Source organism: Sardina pilchardus, chromosome 18, assembly GCF_963854185.1.
Source record: "Sardina pilchardus chromosome 18, fSarPil1.1, whole genome shotgun sequence".
NCBI classification, from domain to species: Eukaryota; Metazoa; Chordata; class Actinopteri; order Clupeiformes; family Clupeidae; genus Sardina; species Sardina pilchardus.
The window spans coordinates 14,123,026-14,139,363 of record NC_085011.1 but is presented as its reverse complement, the minus strand read 5'-3'; the positions used below and the strand labels follow the sequence as shown (position 1 = coordinate 14,139,363).

Here is a 16,338-nt window from a genome sequence, read left to right as displayed (position 1 = left end):
TTTAATTATGTTAAATATTTCAGGTTTTCCCTGGAAAAGACATTGTCTGGATAGCAGGCCTATATGTTGCTCAAAACCTGTATACCGTACACCATTCAGAATTGATTGTGCCTGCCAGATGTGCAAGATGCCTATGGTTTAGGCACTAATGCACCTCCACACCATCATAGATATTGGGTTTCGAACTGAGCACTGAAACAAGTTGAATAGGACGGATAGCCTACTTAGATAGCTGTCTCCTCTATAGCCCAGATGTGTTCATGATTTCCAAAAAGAATTGCAGATTTTGGTTTAACCACTGGAACATTCACATTACCTCAGTCCATTTTTAAACAAGCTCGGGCCCAGATAAGACAACATTTCTGGTGATGTTATGTCCAAATACAATTTTGGCTGTAAAGTTAACACTGTAGCATTCTGAATTGAGTCAACTGCGTTCAAAGACAATTGGTTAGCAGAGGTTTTCCTGAGCCCATGATTTTCTAGAAACAGGACTGGCTTTGATGCAGTGCCATCTGAGGTCCAAAAGACCATGGCCATCCAATACTGTTTTTTCAGCTACTCCTAGTTTGCAAAGATTTCTCTGGATTCTCTGAATATTTTACTGATAATGTGTCCTGTTGATGATGAACTCCCCAAATACTTCACTATTTCATGACTAGAAGCATTAAAATGACATTGTTTCTTCGTCTCTACTTCTAGACTCTGAGACTCAGACATTGCCATATATTTACCATATATTTTTTCATGAAATTGAGAAATTTGTAGGCTATCAACATTTGATATTTTGTGCCTGTCCTTTTTGCATCTGAGTTGAGTTTAAGATTTGAAGATCATTATATTCTTTTTCTGATGTGGGGTTGTATTCAATGTGATTTTCTTCAACTTTTCACTTTAATTTTCATGGAATTTCATCATGTGTAAGATAAACACAGTGGCTCATGTTTGGCCAAACAGGCACATTTGCGCATGCTCCAACTTGATCTTCCTATGCGCCTGAAATAGCCCGTGGTTGCCTACACTTGACAAATCCTATACGATTTAAGGCGTGAAATGCGTTGTGTAAGGAAATAATTGTCTCGTGATAAGGTAGCCTCATGATATTGCATGTTTTCATGCCTACTCATCCTGTCGTCACTGCGTCATTTGTCATATTTTCCCATGTGACGTAGCTGAGTCGCTCTGTCAATCACATGTTTCTTTCTTTTCTTTTGCTTGTTCTAGGTCTGTCCAAGGGCTCTATTTATGCAATGCAGGCCCATACAGTACTGGGCGTTGCAGTTGAACGGAAAGTTTGAGTCCCACCCACCTTTGGCTAAATACACATTCTGTCGTCTTCTTCCTGAAGAGTTCGTTTCAGGAAGACACGCAACAGCAACAACGCGTAAGTAATACATTTGGCCTTTTCGATCATTTCTGTTGCACAATTATTTAAGGATTTATCCACTAGAGTATGTTATGTTGTGTAGTGTTACTATGGAGGTTATAAATGCCAAACTTTTTGTACCACTATAAATGTAATGTAGCCTACTGCCGTGAGCTGGCACAGCGCTCCTCTCCTCCTCCTTCTTCAGTTAGTTGTGTTGTAATTCGCTAGCCTAGCTCGCCAGTGCTGTTATGTGAAATCTAAACTATTAGCCTTAAACCTCGGACACCTCGACTTAATTCAAATTCTGTATGCCTATCTATGTAAGACGAGTTTTTAGCGTAGTCTAGTGACAGTAGTAGGCTACAGCAGCACTACACTAGCCCACGTGACGCCCCCTTTTACGCCCCTGTGCGGCCTAGGCCTAAAAGTCTTCTGTTGGGAGCAGAACATTTTGACACTTGGCCAACATCTTTGACTCAGGATCTTAAGTATTTGCCTTAATTTAAGACAGTTATATACGTAATTAAAACGACCTTACCGTGAAATCATACAACATTAGTCCATAGAGTGCTCGTTAACTGTGATGAAGGACAGAAAACGTTCATTATGCCTTGGTGTGGCTCATGCTCCACCCTTGTCTAAGTGACAGATAGATAAGAAAGTGCAAATATGATCCTTCAGTTGCAGGAAGATGGTGGATCAATACATTGCGCCATAGATGTGTCCATGACAGTAGTGACTTCACTTCTTTATTCCATTGGTCACAATTTCCATTGTCCACACCTCTTTACTCCATAATGGGTCACTAATATTTATATGGAAGCTGATAAAGGGTACATTAAATGCCACTTACTGACACAGCTGAGTGACTATTGCGACTAAAAGACATTTATGTATTTATGTATTATTTATTATCTTGTGAGTTGTATGTTTTCTTTTTCATTCTTAACTTTTGAAATAAGTCTTTGACTATTGCCCTTCTGTGGTTTTACTTGCTATTACTGTTTGCATTTGTGTATGAAATGCGCTATATAAATAAACTTGACTTGACTAGTGGAAATCAGCAAATAAAGACACATACTGTAGGCTACTCTCTAACAGCTTTGAATGGCCACTAGCTTATTCGCCACTAGCATTATTGTGATATTTCTGTATTTTCTGGTATTCTATACACCTGCCTTTTCTCTTTCAATTGAAACACCACAGTTCTACCTTGCAGGGTAAAAAAATGAGTTATCCAGGATATCCTCCTCAGCCTGGCTACCCTCAAGCGGGTGGATACCCACCCCAGGCTGGGGGCTATCCTCCCCAGCCAGGCGCCTACCCACCCCAGGCCGGAGGTTATCCTCCCCAGCCAGGTGGCTACCCTCCTCAGGCAGGAGGGTATCCACCTCAGCCTGGCGCTTACCCTCCACAGCCCGGCGCATATCCCTCCATGCCTCCATCAGGTGAGACCACTGCAAGCAGAGCAGTAGATGTTTGTAGGTGCCTCTCGTGTAAAGTTTATACATCCTCCCTCGCTCCTCGGGCCTCGATCCTCACTGATCTATAAAGAATGATGGGGCGGCAACAACGATAGACTATCCCTTCGTCTATCTTTCTTTATGTAGATCAGTGAGGATCGAGGCCCGAGGAGCGAGGGAGGACGTATAAACTTTATATGAGAGGCACCCAATGTAACTGAATGTAACCTTTGGGCCACATTCTTTGGAGCTGCGTGCACAGCCCAAGAGGCCAAAAGCGTTAGCTGGTATTTTCTTGACCAGCGGTTCTGACTAAGACATTGAGGAGCAGACATATGCTCCAGGTCATCCCACAAACAATTTTCCACTACCTGAATAGCCTTACTTTTCGAAAGTGTTTCCCGACTTCTTGCCAATAGGGTCATACGGAACTTATTATGCTAAACTGTGTGTCATCAAAACAGTCACTGTTGGGAGGCAACCATTTACACTCCACTCCCTAGCTGCTTTGACTATTCATGCAGTAAACCAGCCAGTACACATCTGCTGCCATCTATACATCCGCTGGCGAGACACATTTATAGCGTTTCTTATCAGCTTTTACTTCACAACACCAACTGTCATGCTAACCAACACCCTTTGTCTTACTGTGTCCTTTTTTTAGGAGGGTGGGGTGTTCCCTCTATCGGGCTTGACAATGTGTCAAACCCTGGATTTAATGCTCCCGGCATGCCAGGAATGGTAAGTTTAAAATAGTCCTCCCAAGGAATCGCAGTGATCCCTCCTCTCCATTTTATAGCAGCTAATCAGCCTCCGGAGTAATTGTTTCATCATGCACCATATGCATGAAACAGACGATTGCAGGAAATTGCATCAAATCCCTCCTCTTTCTTTGGCTCACTCAAAATCAAATTAACCCTATATGAAAAGCTGTTACTGTATCTTCTGTGACCAGAGGTGGGAAAGTCCAACTCCAGAAAGTAAAAGTCCTACCACATTTTTGTTCCAACCATTCACTTAAACTGGTTCAGCTGATTCTAGTTAGCATAACTCGTCAGATAGGTAGAGCCAGAACGGTAGATAAAACAGAGTGGCGACACTCCCATAGACCTCCATAGGAAAAAATGGCAGCGCTTTTTGCAGGCTATTTACTCGTTATGGGACTTTTGGAACTGTTTACAGCCAATCTCTTGGTCAGTAGTTAATGAGTTAATTGATTACACCTTCCAGCATCTAGAAAGTACATCCCACCCTCCTGCTATTCAGCCATTCAGCGCAGGTTTTTTGGAACTTTTGATCGCGTGGCGGCGACATCAAAGCGTGTCGCAACTCTCTCTCTCTCTCTCTCTCTCTCTCTCTCTCTCTCTCTCTCTCTCTCTCTCTCTCTCTGGCTCTGAGTAGAGCAGCTAATGGATGAGATCACTTGTGTTAAGTGCACAGGCCGAACCAATACATGGTTGGAGTTTTACTTTCTTTTCCACCTCTGTCTGTGTGACACTTTGCAGATGCTGCAAACTTCAGTGGCTTTTAATTAGCCAGAGCATTAATTTTGTCAGAAAGTCTTGTCAGCCTATTTCCTTTCCCACTCCTGTCAGTTTGGCCATCTCAGCAGCACCTCGTAACATCTGTAACTTGTCTTGTGCTTTGCATTCTGTGATCTGTACCGATCTGTTTGCCTCTGCTTGCCTTCCTCCTTTCCAACCCTGTGCTTTTTGTATGTGCATGCACATTTCATCACACAGGCCAACCAGACCATGGGAGGTGGGTATCCTACCCCGCAGCCAGGGGGCTTTGGTGCCCCTCCCCCTAACCAACAGCCCTATGGCCTGTACCCCCAGCCAGGACAAGGTATGCCAGGACAAGGTATGCCTCAAGGCCCTGGGATGGGCTACCCAGGTGGACCACCGGCAGGCCAGCCAATGCCAGGTTATCCTGGTGTACCCGGCATGAACCCTTCCATGCCCGGATACCCCAAAGCACCATCGCCAAACCCGTCCATGCCAGCCTACCCCAAAGTGCCTTCACCCAATCCGTCCATGCCAGGCTATGGAGGAGGTGCTCCTGTCGCTCCTGCCGTCAATGTAAGCACCTGAATTACAGACCATAATATAGTTATCCATCCATCAATATAAGCACCTGAATTAGAGACCATAATATAGCTATCCATCCATGTAAGCACCTGAATTAGAGAACGTGCAAGTGCTTTACAGTTTTTAAAGCATACAGTCATTTACAGATATCAAAGAAATGTCCTGCTTTGTATGTTGCTGTTTGATATGTAGATGCTAAGCAAATGTGTTCCAGAGACAATTTCTATTAAGAGCCAAGATCTCTACTGGTCAAATGCCAAGATATTTCTGCGTGCTACTGCTGCTACTACTCGAATATTCAAGATTTCTTTTTCTAATCTTTAGAGAGGATTCAGGGGGACCATCCAGGACTTTCCAGGGGCTGATCCTTTGAAAGATGTGGAGGTTCTAAGAAAAGCCATGAAAGGTTTTGGTGAGTAAGAGTCCTGTCCCAAAGTCTAGATCAAGTATGCAAGAATGCAGTTAGTCAAGTTCAGTCTGTCATAATGGTATATAAACAGGGGGCAGCCGTGGCCTACTGGTTAGGGCTTCGGGCTTGGGTTGCCGGTTCGATCCCCGACCAGTCCACGGCTGAAGTGCCCTTGAGCAAGGCACCTAACCCCTCACTGCTCCCCGAGCACCGCTGGTTGGGCAGGCAGCTCACTGCTCCGAGTTAATGTGTGATTCACCTCACTGTGTGTTCACTGTGTGCTGTGTGTTCACTAATTCGGTTAAATTGGGTTAAAGGCAGAGAAACGTATTTCCCTCACGGGATCAAAAAAGTTTTTAAGTTTTTATTAACTGTTGTAGCACATTGTTTACTCATCCTGTTTTTAATTGTCATGCGATGTGTGTTAGAATCGCAAACCCATCTTTGTGTGCATTTTGTCAAACTTCACAAAGAGGGAGATTCAAGAAGTTATTATTAGCTATTTTAATTGTTATTGCATTGATTTTAACAGGGACCGACGAGGCTGCCATTATTAATCTACTTGGCAGTCGCTCAACCAGGCAGCGTGTTCCTCTCCTGGTAACATTCAAGACGGCCTATGGAAAGGTAATATTCTCAGTATAATTGACGATAGCCAACATTATAGATGTATACCTCAGTGAAAAAGTAGTGTGTACTATTTATGCCAAGGTAGATGTAGACTTAGTCTAAAACAGGAATCAAGGATAATTGTTGGAATCAAGCCAACATTAATTGAAGTCTTTTGGTTAAACAACAGGTGTGTGTGTGTGTGTGTGTGTGTGTGTGTGGGGGGGGGTGGGGGGGGGGGGGGGGTGGTGTTACTTTCAGTTTGACTGGAATGACATATGAGTCCCTCACCTCCTATTTTGGTCATGAGCCCAGAATAGACTCAGGACCCCAGCTGATTACTACAACTTGTTCATCTTCCCAATTTTAGGATCTGATTAAAGACCTGAAGTCTGAGCTCTCAGGGAACTTTGAGAAGCTTGTGTTGACCATGATGAAAACTCCTGCCCAGTTGGATGCGTCCGAGCTTCATGATGCCATTAAGGTCAGAGGTGTCCACTAAAGCACAAGCTGCGCTGCTGAAAAATCCGTTGACCTCTCAAAGCATTTATTGAAGTTCTTAGTAACATGAAAACATTATATTGCAGTCAGTCACTATGAACATGTTTCAGTGCGAGTGCGGTTGAACTTCTTTTAAGCAAACTTTGAGTGAAAGAGAGTTTGCAGACCTTACTGTGAAAAAAAAGCCACAGCTAAGTTTCCTGTTGGGACTGCGAGGCTGTGGTCTCATACTATATGAAAGTGATGGCGTTTTGGCAAATGCTACAGTTGATCTAGTTATTTCTTGTTTGCTGTCTGTAGAGCTGAAGCTGCATATATTTGTAAGCATATAGCGGAATGAAAGGCAGTGATCGCAATCACTGTTCATTAGCAGCGTTTCACAATGCACAGAATGTTTACATTTAGATGTTTGCGGTTAGTTGCATTTACAGTAGTTGCATATTGTAATATGCATACTTGTATACTTGTATGGCTCTGCAAAACTAGCTTACCAACTTCAAGAGGTTAACTCATTTGTGCCTGGATACCGTGGTTAAACCATATGAAGATGTGAAATACAAAGCATGTATCTATAACCTTATCTTAAAACAATACATTAAGGTTTTAATGGATACCCTAGGCATTATAAAACCTATTTGGACAAAATACAAACTACAGCTCTTTATTTAAATGAGTTATTCCTGGAGGTATTTTGCTATGGAAATAAGCTCATTTTCATCTGTACTCAAAGCAAAGACATATATCATATAAGACTTTCAGGATGTATGGTTATGTGGTTTGGAGCTTTTTCTAGCTCAACAAACTGACAGTTATGGTGTCAAAAGGGGGCATCGTTGTCAGTGTTTAACATTGTCCCCATTTTGGTTTAGCTATCTTAGTAAGGAATTGATGTTGATTAAAACACAAATATCTTGACGAGCTGGTTTTCTGTACAGGGAGCTGGAACTGATGAGGCCTGCCTGATCGAGATTCTGTCCTCTCGATCCAATGCAGAGATTCGAGAAATCAATCAGGTCTACAAAACAGGTCTGGTTTAGAAATGTGTGACACCACACATGACACCACACATGACCCCCATTCATCAAGATCCCCTTCATATATGGTTATATGCTAACTAAGGTATTCATTTATTTCAGAGTACAAGAAGAAACTGGAGGATGCCATTAGTGGAGATACCTCAGGTCATTTCCGTAGACTCCTGATCTCTCTTGCTCAGGTACATATTACTCTCATTAACACTGGCATGGTTATTTGAAACAACATGAAGTATGACACTATGAAAGCATGCAATGTGTTTTGTGGTTATTATTAATTTTTTCTATCTCAACTGCAGCCTTGCAGTCTTAGCTGAGCTGATGTGAGATATGCCATGAGATATTAGCCTGTTGACTAAATGTCCTACCAATGTGATCTGTAAACTATGAGGAGAGCTGTGAGTGGTGTAGAAAATTGTAATTGTAAATGTACAATAAGAAAATCAGCTTAATTTCTAGAAACTGCAGTTCCCTGCGGATCTCTTTCTTTCAAGTTATTTGGAAATATTTACAGAAATCTAAAGGCTCTCGTTCAAGGGCAAGTAGTGTGTAAGAAATACTCTTCTACCTGTAGTGTAAAAGCTTTCTTTTATTTTTTATTTTTTTATTTCCTATTCACTCTGACATCTCTATCAAAACAGGGTAACTGTAAATGCATGTGATGATACTGTACGTCATCAGTAGGCTGCACCAAGAGATACTGCTTTTACCTCAGTCAGGACAGATTCAGATAAAATGGTCAGAAAAGGAACGACAAGAAAAGAAAAGGGATATAAAGAAAGGGAAAGATACATTATTTGGGGAAAAGGACCAATATGCCAATTACAAGAACTTGTTTATGTTCATAGGGCAACCGTGATGAAAGGGAAAATGTGGACATATCTCTGGCTAAGCAAGATGCACAGGTGAGGTCTAATTTTGTTTTTCATTTTGAGGTACTGCAATTGGTCATTTTTATTCTTACAGTCCAAGAACACTTTAGTTGCGGTCATTACACAATACATTTTCCTTTATTTGTATGTCTGTTGGTCCCCAGCAATGATGATGCATGTATTGTCTTGTAGAGTCTCTATGCTGCTGGAGAAAACAAGCTGGGCACAGATGAATCCAAATTCAACGCCATTCTGTGTGCTCGGAGCAAACCTCACCTCAGAGCAGGTACTGTAAAACACAGGTGCACAAAATCTCTCCAGTCAAGGAGATATTCAGCATAGCCATAGTTGTCGGTGTGTCCTTCCTCTTTAGCATGAACAACTTCCGCTTTAGGAAATCTTCAGCTCCCATTACTGTCTATCAGATTTTCCCCCAGCAATTTGTGTCAAAGCTATCTTAGTCTTGGCGTGCTTGTATCTACACTTTGCTGATACATCCAGTAAGAGCACCGAATTTAGAAATGGTGAACTATATAAACTATGATTTTGTGTGTGAGTATATACTTAAACAAAATGTATAAAAACTTAAAAACTGGGTTGAAGAGACTTGATACAGTAGGTGTGCTTTATCTTCTTCCCACAGTTGGTGGCTATGTAGCACATATTGGCATCATGTGGTCCATCTAGTTGATCTTTTTTATTCTCAATTTCTTTTTTTTTTATTACAGATTATAGTAAACTATTAAATGTTTAATTAGTAAGTTTATTTAATGTCAAAGTAATTTATTCAATTAGCCTCTTGTCTCTCTGTTGTCATTTAAGTAAATTATTTATGTGATTTGAATTCTAATCCTGGCTCAGTTTTAGATCTGATTACAGTGTAAGTCAACAAACAACTGTCTGAGCCTACCTTCAACATCTGAGCTGTAATATATTACGGAGACATGAGTGAGTGACTCACTTACACTCTCTCTCTCTCTTTCTTTCTCTCTCTCTCTCTCTCTTTCTTTCTTTCTTTCTCTCTCTCTCTCTCTCTCTCTCTCTCTCTGTGTTTGTGTACAGTATTTCATGAGTACCAGCAGATGTGTGGCAGGGACATTGAGAAGAGCATTGACAGAGAGATGTCTGGTGACCTTGAGAGTGGCATGCTGGCTGTTGGTAAGGGCACTCTGAAAATCCAGTTGTACAACACAGCTGCATGTCCAGTACTCATGCACTAATAAAGACACATAAACGCAACAGCAAAAATATAACTGTAACCAAATAACGTGTTGAAGGACATGAGAATAAACGTAAATGTTTCACAATGCTGTGTGCTTGAGGAAGCACATGAATGATTATCCTAAGATTTTTGTTAACAGAAATGCTACAATGTACAAGGAATTATTTTACGTTGTTTTCACAGTACCTGCCAATAATTCCCATTCCTTGTTTTTCCTGCTGTGCCACGCTTTGCTGGCTCTGTGCAGGGTAAATGGCTTTGCTTTTATATATCTAGTGGGGCATTACTCAAAGGAAACGACCATGTATCATGTAGACATCATGTCTGCTGGCAATGCACCCTGTGATTGTCAATTAGTGGACAGTTATCTGCATTCCTGACAAAACAAAAACCATGCTTGAACTTTCTATTTTTTGGGAACAACTATGATACTGACAATGGAACTTCCTTGAAACTATAAGTTCAGAAATGTGAAAACTATAAGTTCAGAAAAACTATGGTGACTATATTATCTGTAGCCTCTCTGCTGGGTTTATATGCACCAGGGTGTATTAAAGGGTTCACAAATGTTAACGTAAAGTGTTTGTGGTCTGAAAAGGTGTTGACTAGCTTCACACGTATTTCGCATGTATTTCTAGCCATAACCCATAATTTAACGAACATGGTGTTATTTTTTTTAAAAATCGAACTGTTCCTCTAACACAGATCGGTTTGTGACCTTATTTATACTGAAAAAGACCTATTTGCATATATTATAAAACTACTTTAATACCACTTAATAGTACTTTGACAGTCCATTTGAGACCCATTCACATCCAGTATTTGTTAAGAAATGTTTAACGTAACAAAGAAGAGTTAGTTGGGTGTAAGGCAAATCTTTTACTGGCATGCGAGAAGAAAATTGGTGGCAGCAAGAGAACATGACCCAAGTTGTTCTCAGACCTACAGTGCACATTTGTACAGTTTGATGCACAACAAACCTCTGCCACTTTAAACACCTATTTTGGTTAGTTCCCTTTGTTCAATGCCCCACAAGATTATGTTTTCTAGTCAATACACTTGGACCTCACTCAAGAAACCAATTGTATGATAAGTTTTTAGATGATATAATACTTGACTGAACTAGCAATTCACCTCAATTTCCATTATGCCAGTGATCTGATATGACATCAGTTGCTGTTAAGAATGCTGTCTTACCTCTTGGGTAAAAATGTCATTTCAGCTTATGTGATTTCATAATCTATTAGTGAGCGTTTTAAAAAAAGAATGTTAAAGAAGAATGTTCTTGCTTGAGGTCCACATGTTGAAATCTAGTTTGTCTGTTGTGTTTTGTGCATGGCGTTCTTTTAATTTGCAGTGTTTATTAATTTATGGTTTATACTAATTTGACTCATTTTCAATCATTAAATGGACAATGGTTTTTCCACAAGATTGGCTTTTCAGAACCGCCCAATCACACCCCAAGTCCCTCCCCCCTGCTCATGCGCTGATTGGACTGGATGATTGACAGAAAGATTATTGTCCTGATTGTCCTGGCAGGCAATTGCATTGTACTAATTGGTATAGTCTGAGGGGGTTGCTAAGATTTACTCAGGCCAGTTACAGTGAAGTCTAGTTGATGTTGCATGTTGAGAGCATATACTGTATCAATGGCTTTTCACTGAATTACATTGACTCTTCCTACCCGGGAGAAGAGAGGTACATGCCAGATTCATTCTGTTTCTCTTTTTAGTAAAGTGCATCAAGAACACACCTGGGTACTTTGCTGAGAGGCTGTACAAGGCTATGAAGGTAAGGAAAAGCAGTCCCACTTGTGGCTGAGTATGATCTTTAAATGTGCGTGTTTTTAAAGCCTTACACTCTACTGTAATACATAACTTCTGTAATGTACGCAGGGCGCTGGGACCAAAGACCGGACTCTGATTCGTATCATGGTGACCCGCTCCGAGGTGGACATGCTGGATATCCGACAGGAATACATGAGGAATTATGGGAAGTCTCTCTACAACGCCATCTCTGTGAGTCATTTTCTCCTCGGGCCTTACCATTTTCCAATTGCTGACATTTCTCTTTTTCTCTCTACTGATTGTGATATATCCTGCCCAGTGTTAAAGGCCTTATCTTAAACCCGGCACATCCTATCTTGTTCCTCGCTTACACCCAACACATGAGTGATCCTTATTCCACTAAGCGCAGACAAGTTCCCAAGTTGTTAAATGAGCACTGGGCCCCTCCGGGAGTGACAATGAAAATAGTAGATGTGGTCTGGCGCATGGTCAAAAATGTCCATTTCAACGCCACTGAAAATAATAATGCTGCTGACCAAGACAGACCTGGTCTAAAGTGAAAGACGCATGTGCTCCACAGCTACAGTATATTGAAGGTGCACTGTCACTTTCACTATGCGCTCCACTTTTATTAAACCTTGAGCCAAGGGGTGCTTGATCCAAAAAACACTATCTTACACCCTGTTGGATCTTGGGGTGGTTTGCGTTGTGTTTTAGTTCTATTGTCTAATGCCTGAATTGAAGATGCTCAATAAAACTTGATGGTTGGATCAGGATCGGTGATTAAATTACGATTTATTGTAAATGGTACAATCAATGGATAACAGTACACAGGTGCACAAGTCTCGGACAGTCTCGGAGTCTAACAGTCGTGATTGCTATCAAAAGCGGCGGCGGAGTATCCCTGCAGAAGATGCTCAGCGTTAGGCTTTTCGATCCGTCTCAAAGTCAATTCCTTAAAAAAGTCAGTTATAGCTAAAACATTCTAACATGAATCTTGCCCATGTGAAGGAGGGCAACGATTGCACAAGACTTGCTCTGACCAGGTGGCAAAATCCGGACACACAGCTCTGGCTGTTATCTCCCTCAGACTATTGTTATGACTGATGTTCCTGAATAAGGCTTTGCCTTTGTGGTAAACAGGCCCAAATTTGCAGTTAATAGCAGGGCTTAAAGTCAGCCTTTCTGGAGACAGAGAAAGTAATGTACAATAGTATACCTTCACAGTTCACACACATACAGTATATAATATTCTATGGCTAACACATGAACACATCAGAAGTATAGTAAGAATACCCTAGAATTCTACAACCCTATAAGAATCATTTCGCTACTGATCAAGAAAAACCTGCAAATGACACATAGGCCTATAAAGCACAAAGCTGAGGGCACACTGAGATGTAACAGCAGCCCTTAGGAACCAGTCCCAAACAACTCCTCTGCGGGATAAATATCCTTAGGATTTTTATTCAGTCATTTTGAACATTATTTGGGTGAGTCTTGCTTTTCAGGCCATGTTTTTCGATGGCAACCCTTTGTCAGTCAAGAGTGAAAGTAAAAACTAAAGAACTGTTTTGTCGTTGACTATGAGGCGGTGAAGTTAGTTTCACTTTGCCTATGAGTTAAAATGATAGGTGAGTGCAGATGCAGGTATGCTATACCCGGCTGCTAGTCACAAACAGGTTTTAGTGAAGCAAGGTTTAGTGGAAGCCCTTCCATACACGTTCTCGTGTGCAAGCAGATTCCTTCCTTCATGTGCTGTAAAAATATCAATGCGCTGTTTGAAGTTGCGCTGCTTGCTGTTACATGTAAAGGGAATGACGGATGTAATTTTCATTGCTTGAAAGGATGTTATGCCCAAAACACACCCATGACAGATTAAGAAACAGAAGTCACCAAAAGTCAACAAAATCATGCTCTTAAACACCCTTGACTGTGTCTCTGACCATACTTTGTTTTGTTGTTGCCTATGAGTTAAAATCTTACGCGAGTGCAGATGCGTGTAGGCTATACTCTGCTTGTCACACACACACATTTTAGCAAAGCAAATCTTGCCGTTGCACACACAGTCTGGCGTGTAAGCAGATACCTTCTGCAGAGATGTGCTCACTCGTCGCCATAGTACCAAATAATACGCTGTTTTGATCTTGCGCACTTTGTTCTTTTAGGGAATGGTAGATGTCTAGATGAATGAGTAGATGAATTTCCCCATGGGGATCAATAAAGTATTTATCTATCTATATATCTATCTATGTCACTGTAATTGGATATTACACCCAAAACAAACGTATGATTAATTAAGAAACATAAGAACAACCCTTTTGAACTATGCACCTGGCGCAGCGACAATATTCCAGCTGTTAAGATAGCAAGCAAGAATTCAGACACACCCTAAACATGGTATGTCATGCAAGTCAGACTTCAGACTATGTGTTACAGACATATAGACTATGGGCTCTTCTCAACCATCTCTCCTCAGTCTTCGATCCTCGGTCCTCCGGCTCGTTCCCACTGATCTATAAAGAATGATGGGGCGGCAACAATGGGATATATCCAGTGTTCTTTATGGATCAGTGGGAACGAGCCGGAGGACCGAGGATCGAGGACCGAGGAGAGAGGGTTGAGAAGAGCCCTATGTGTAGTAGGTTCCTCTGTCATATTTATTTGCAAAGGTTGTCAGAAACTTTGTAGTTTGGCACCCCCAAGTGGTCAAGAACATTTCTTAAACTGTGCATGAGGGACATTGTGAGCGAGTACTGCTTTTAATAAAAGTCAGTGTTAATGTTGGAACATTTTGCAGTTGGTCAGCACTCTATACTAGCTGAATAAACACATTCTCTGTGAGTGCTATTTGTTTCAATTAAAGTATAATTACAAAATCTGGCATAGACTATCACATAAAACTTTAATTACATTCAAACTATGGACCCAGCCGGCTATATCGAAGCGTTAATGTTTGGCATCTTGTGCATACTGTTGTACCAACACCACAGTATGTGTTAAGACATCATATACCACATAAAAAGGCCAGCATTTTAGCAGAATCCTTGCAGACTTTCTGGAGTGGAGTCGTTAATTGTGTAGCTGGAGGAACTAAACATTTAAAACTGTTTGACATGTTGTCTTTGATGTTTTCCATGACAGGGTGACACTTCAGGAGACTACAAGAAACTTTTGATGAAGCTGTGTGGAGGGAGTGACTAGGTGAATGGGCAGCAGGCTTTGATACATGACGGAGGATGATATGACTGCATTTTATTTGCTTAAAACATATATTTGTACCATTTTATTGCATGTTGCATTCTGCTGCATACAAGCACCTTTCAGCGCAAAATATTTACACATCTCTTTTACTATTTTTATAAACTTTTTTTATTTTCAAAATATTTTTTCATATCGTTTTGATTTGCCATCAATGCAAATTTGTTTTGAGGTGTTCAGACTCAATGTTTGAGCCTTTCCGTTTACAGTACACATACACGTATATATTTATTTTTATATATGGTTACTAGAGCCTTACCACGTGCTATACAACAATCAAGCACTGCACTGGTGTACAATCCTTTTAAAGGTGTATAGTGCTACTGATTATAAAAATGTTCTTTTTGTGCCAATTTAAGTGCCAATCTATTTCATTTGCTTTATGTTTATCTGATTATGTGATATAGTTTTAACCATTTATCATATTTACCTGTGTTTATAGTTCACACTATCAGCCAATGTTTTGAACATGTATTTCGAACATTACATATCATGAAAAAACACATCTTTAAAAATGGGCAGATGATTTTGTTGGGTGGCTGTGGACAGTCGAAATTTGTTCTCCAAAGCACATCACAACAGCATGACTGTTTTATGCAAATAAATGATAAAAAAAAATGGTATTGACCACACCCATCTAACAACTGCACCTCCGTTTATTAAACATTACTTTATTGTGTCAGAAAAAAAACCTACATTTCATGTAGTTACCAGCGTCAAGCAATCCATGGCATGTATGACACCACTCAGTTGTGAGTTGAATGCCCAGTGAATCATAGTCAGATACTTAAATCTAAAAGAAAAATGAAGAAAAGGAATGTGCTCCCATGTTTAGCCCGTCCCCATGTATCCATCTCATAGCTGAAGAAATATAGCAAAATCAATGTGTAAACCTCAGTTAATGAGAGGAGAATGTCGGTAGAACCAGAAGAAAGAAAGCCTCTCAAACAGCTTTGGTTACTCCAAGCAGCAGGCTGTTGGGAAGCTCTTAAGGAACATTCTCGTCTCCACAGTAAACGAGACGCTCACCTTTTGAGGTGTTGCCTTAATGGTGACCCCAAAGCATGGCTCCAGTGAGGACTCCCCACTGAGCTGAGGATGAGTCACCTGGCCCCTTTCATCCCGCCGTCACCCCCCCGTCACCCCCACATCCTCTCGCCCGCTCTTGTTGCTGGAACTGCTGTATTACACACATTAATTAGAGGGGATGCTCTGTGTGACAGAGAATGCATCAGGTTGACACTGCGGGCTACGAGCCCAAGCCATCTATATCTACGTTTCACCGTTTTTATTTTGCCATATCTCTTTTTTTTGCTTTGAATGCATTCTTATTTGTGTGTAGCATGTTTTGTATAATTGCCAGTAGAGGGCAGCGATGGCATAACTTTAGTGATGTTCAAGCTGTATGCAAAATGCAAGAGAAAGAAGTGGATGAAGTTACAATAATAAAAAAAAAAATTAATCCCAAAGGTATTTATTGTGATTTTTGAACCCAAAACAAAGATATTTGGTATGGTTAATGAGTCCATATATGAATTCTTGAACTTAATCATCATTTGTTCCCTGTATGGTCAGATGTCTTGAAATAGTAATTCCACAGCATGTGCAATCAAAACAGTCAATTATATTCTGTAATATGGCCACATTTTCACACATTTTGCCTCCAAAAACAAATAGTAAATTGACAGTTTTCCTGTCTCACATCAGAGTTTAACATAAGC

The 16,338-nt window shown here is 40.8% G+C and overlaps 1 protein-coding gene across 5 annotated transcripts; it reads left to right on the top strand.

Annotated features, from left to right (window-relative positions):
* Positions 1-1,003: 1,003 nt before the first annotated feature.
* Positions 1,004-16,086, top strand: anxa11a (annexin A11a). Of its 5 annotated transcripts, XM_062519046.1 has the most exons (16): positions 1,004-1,089; positions 1,225-1,384; positions 2,589-2,817; positions 3,497-3,573; positions 4,575-4,913; positions 5,247-5,334; positions 5,864-5,958; positions 6,311-6,424; positions 7,377-7,467; positions 7,578-7,657; positions 8,324-8,380; positions 8,540-8,633; positions 9,410-9,505; positions 11,302-11,360; positions 11,465-11,587; positions 14,501-16,086. In XM_062519046.1, the coding sequence occupies exons 3-16, from the start codon at positions 2,598-2,600 to the stop codon at positions 14,558-14,560; spliced, it is 1,593 nt and encodes a 530-aa protein (XP_062375030.1). In that variant the 5' UTR covers positions 1,004-1,089; positions 1,225-1,384; positions 2,589-2,597; the 3' UTR covers positions 14,561-16,086. The 5 variants fall into 5 exon arrangements, with proteins under 5 accessions (XP_062375030.1, XP_062375031.1, XP_062375033.1 ...); XM_062519047.1 differs by lacking the exon at positions 1,004-1,089 and having other exon boundaries at positions 1,182-1,384; positions 2,576-2,817; XM_062519049.1 differs by lacking the exon at positions 1,004-1,089 and having other exon boundaries at positions 1,183-1,384; positions 4,671-4,913.
* The last annotated feature ends 252 nt before the right edge of the window (positions 16,087-16,338 follow it).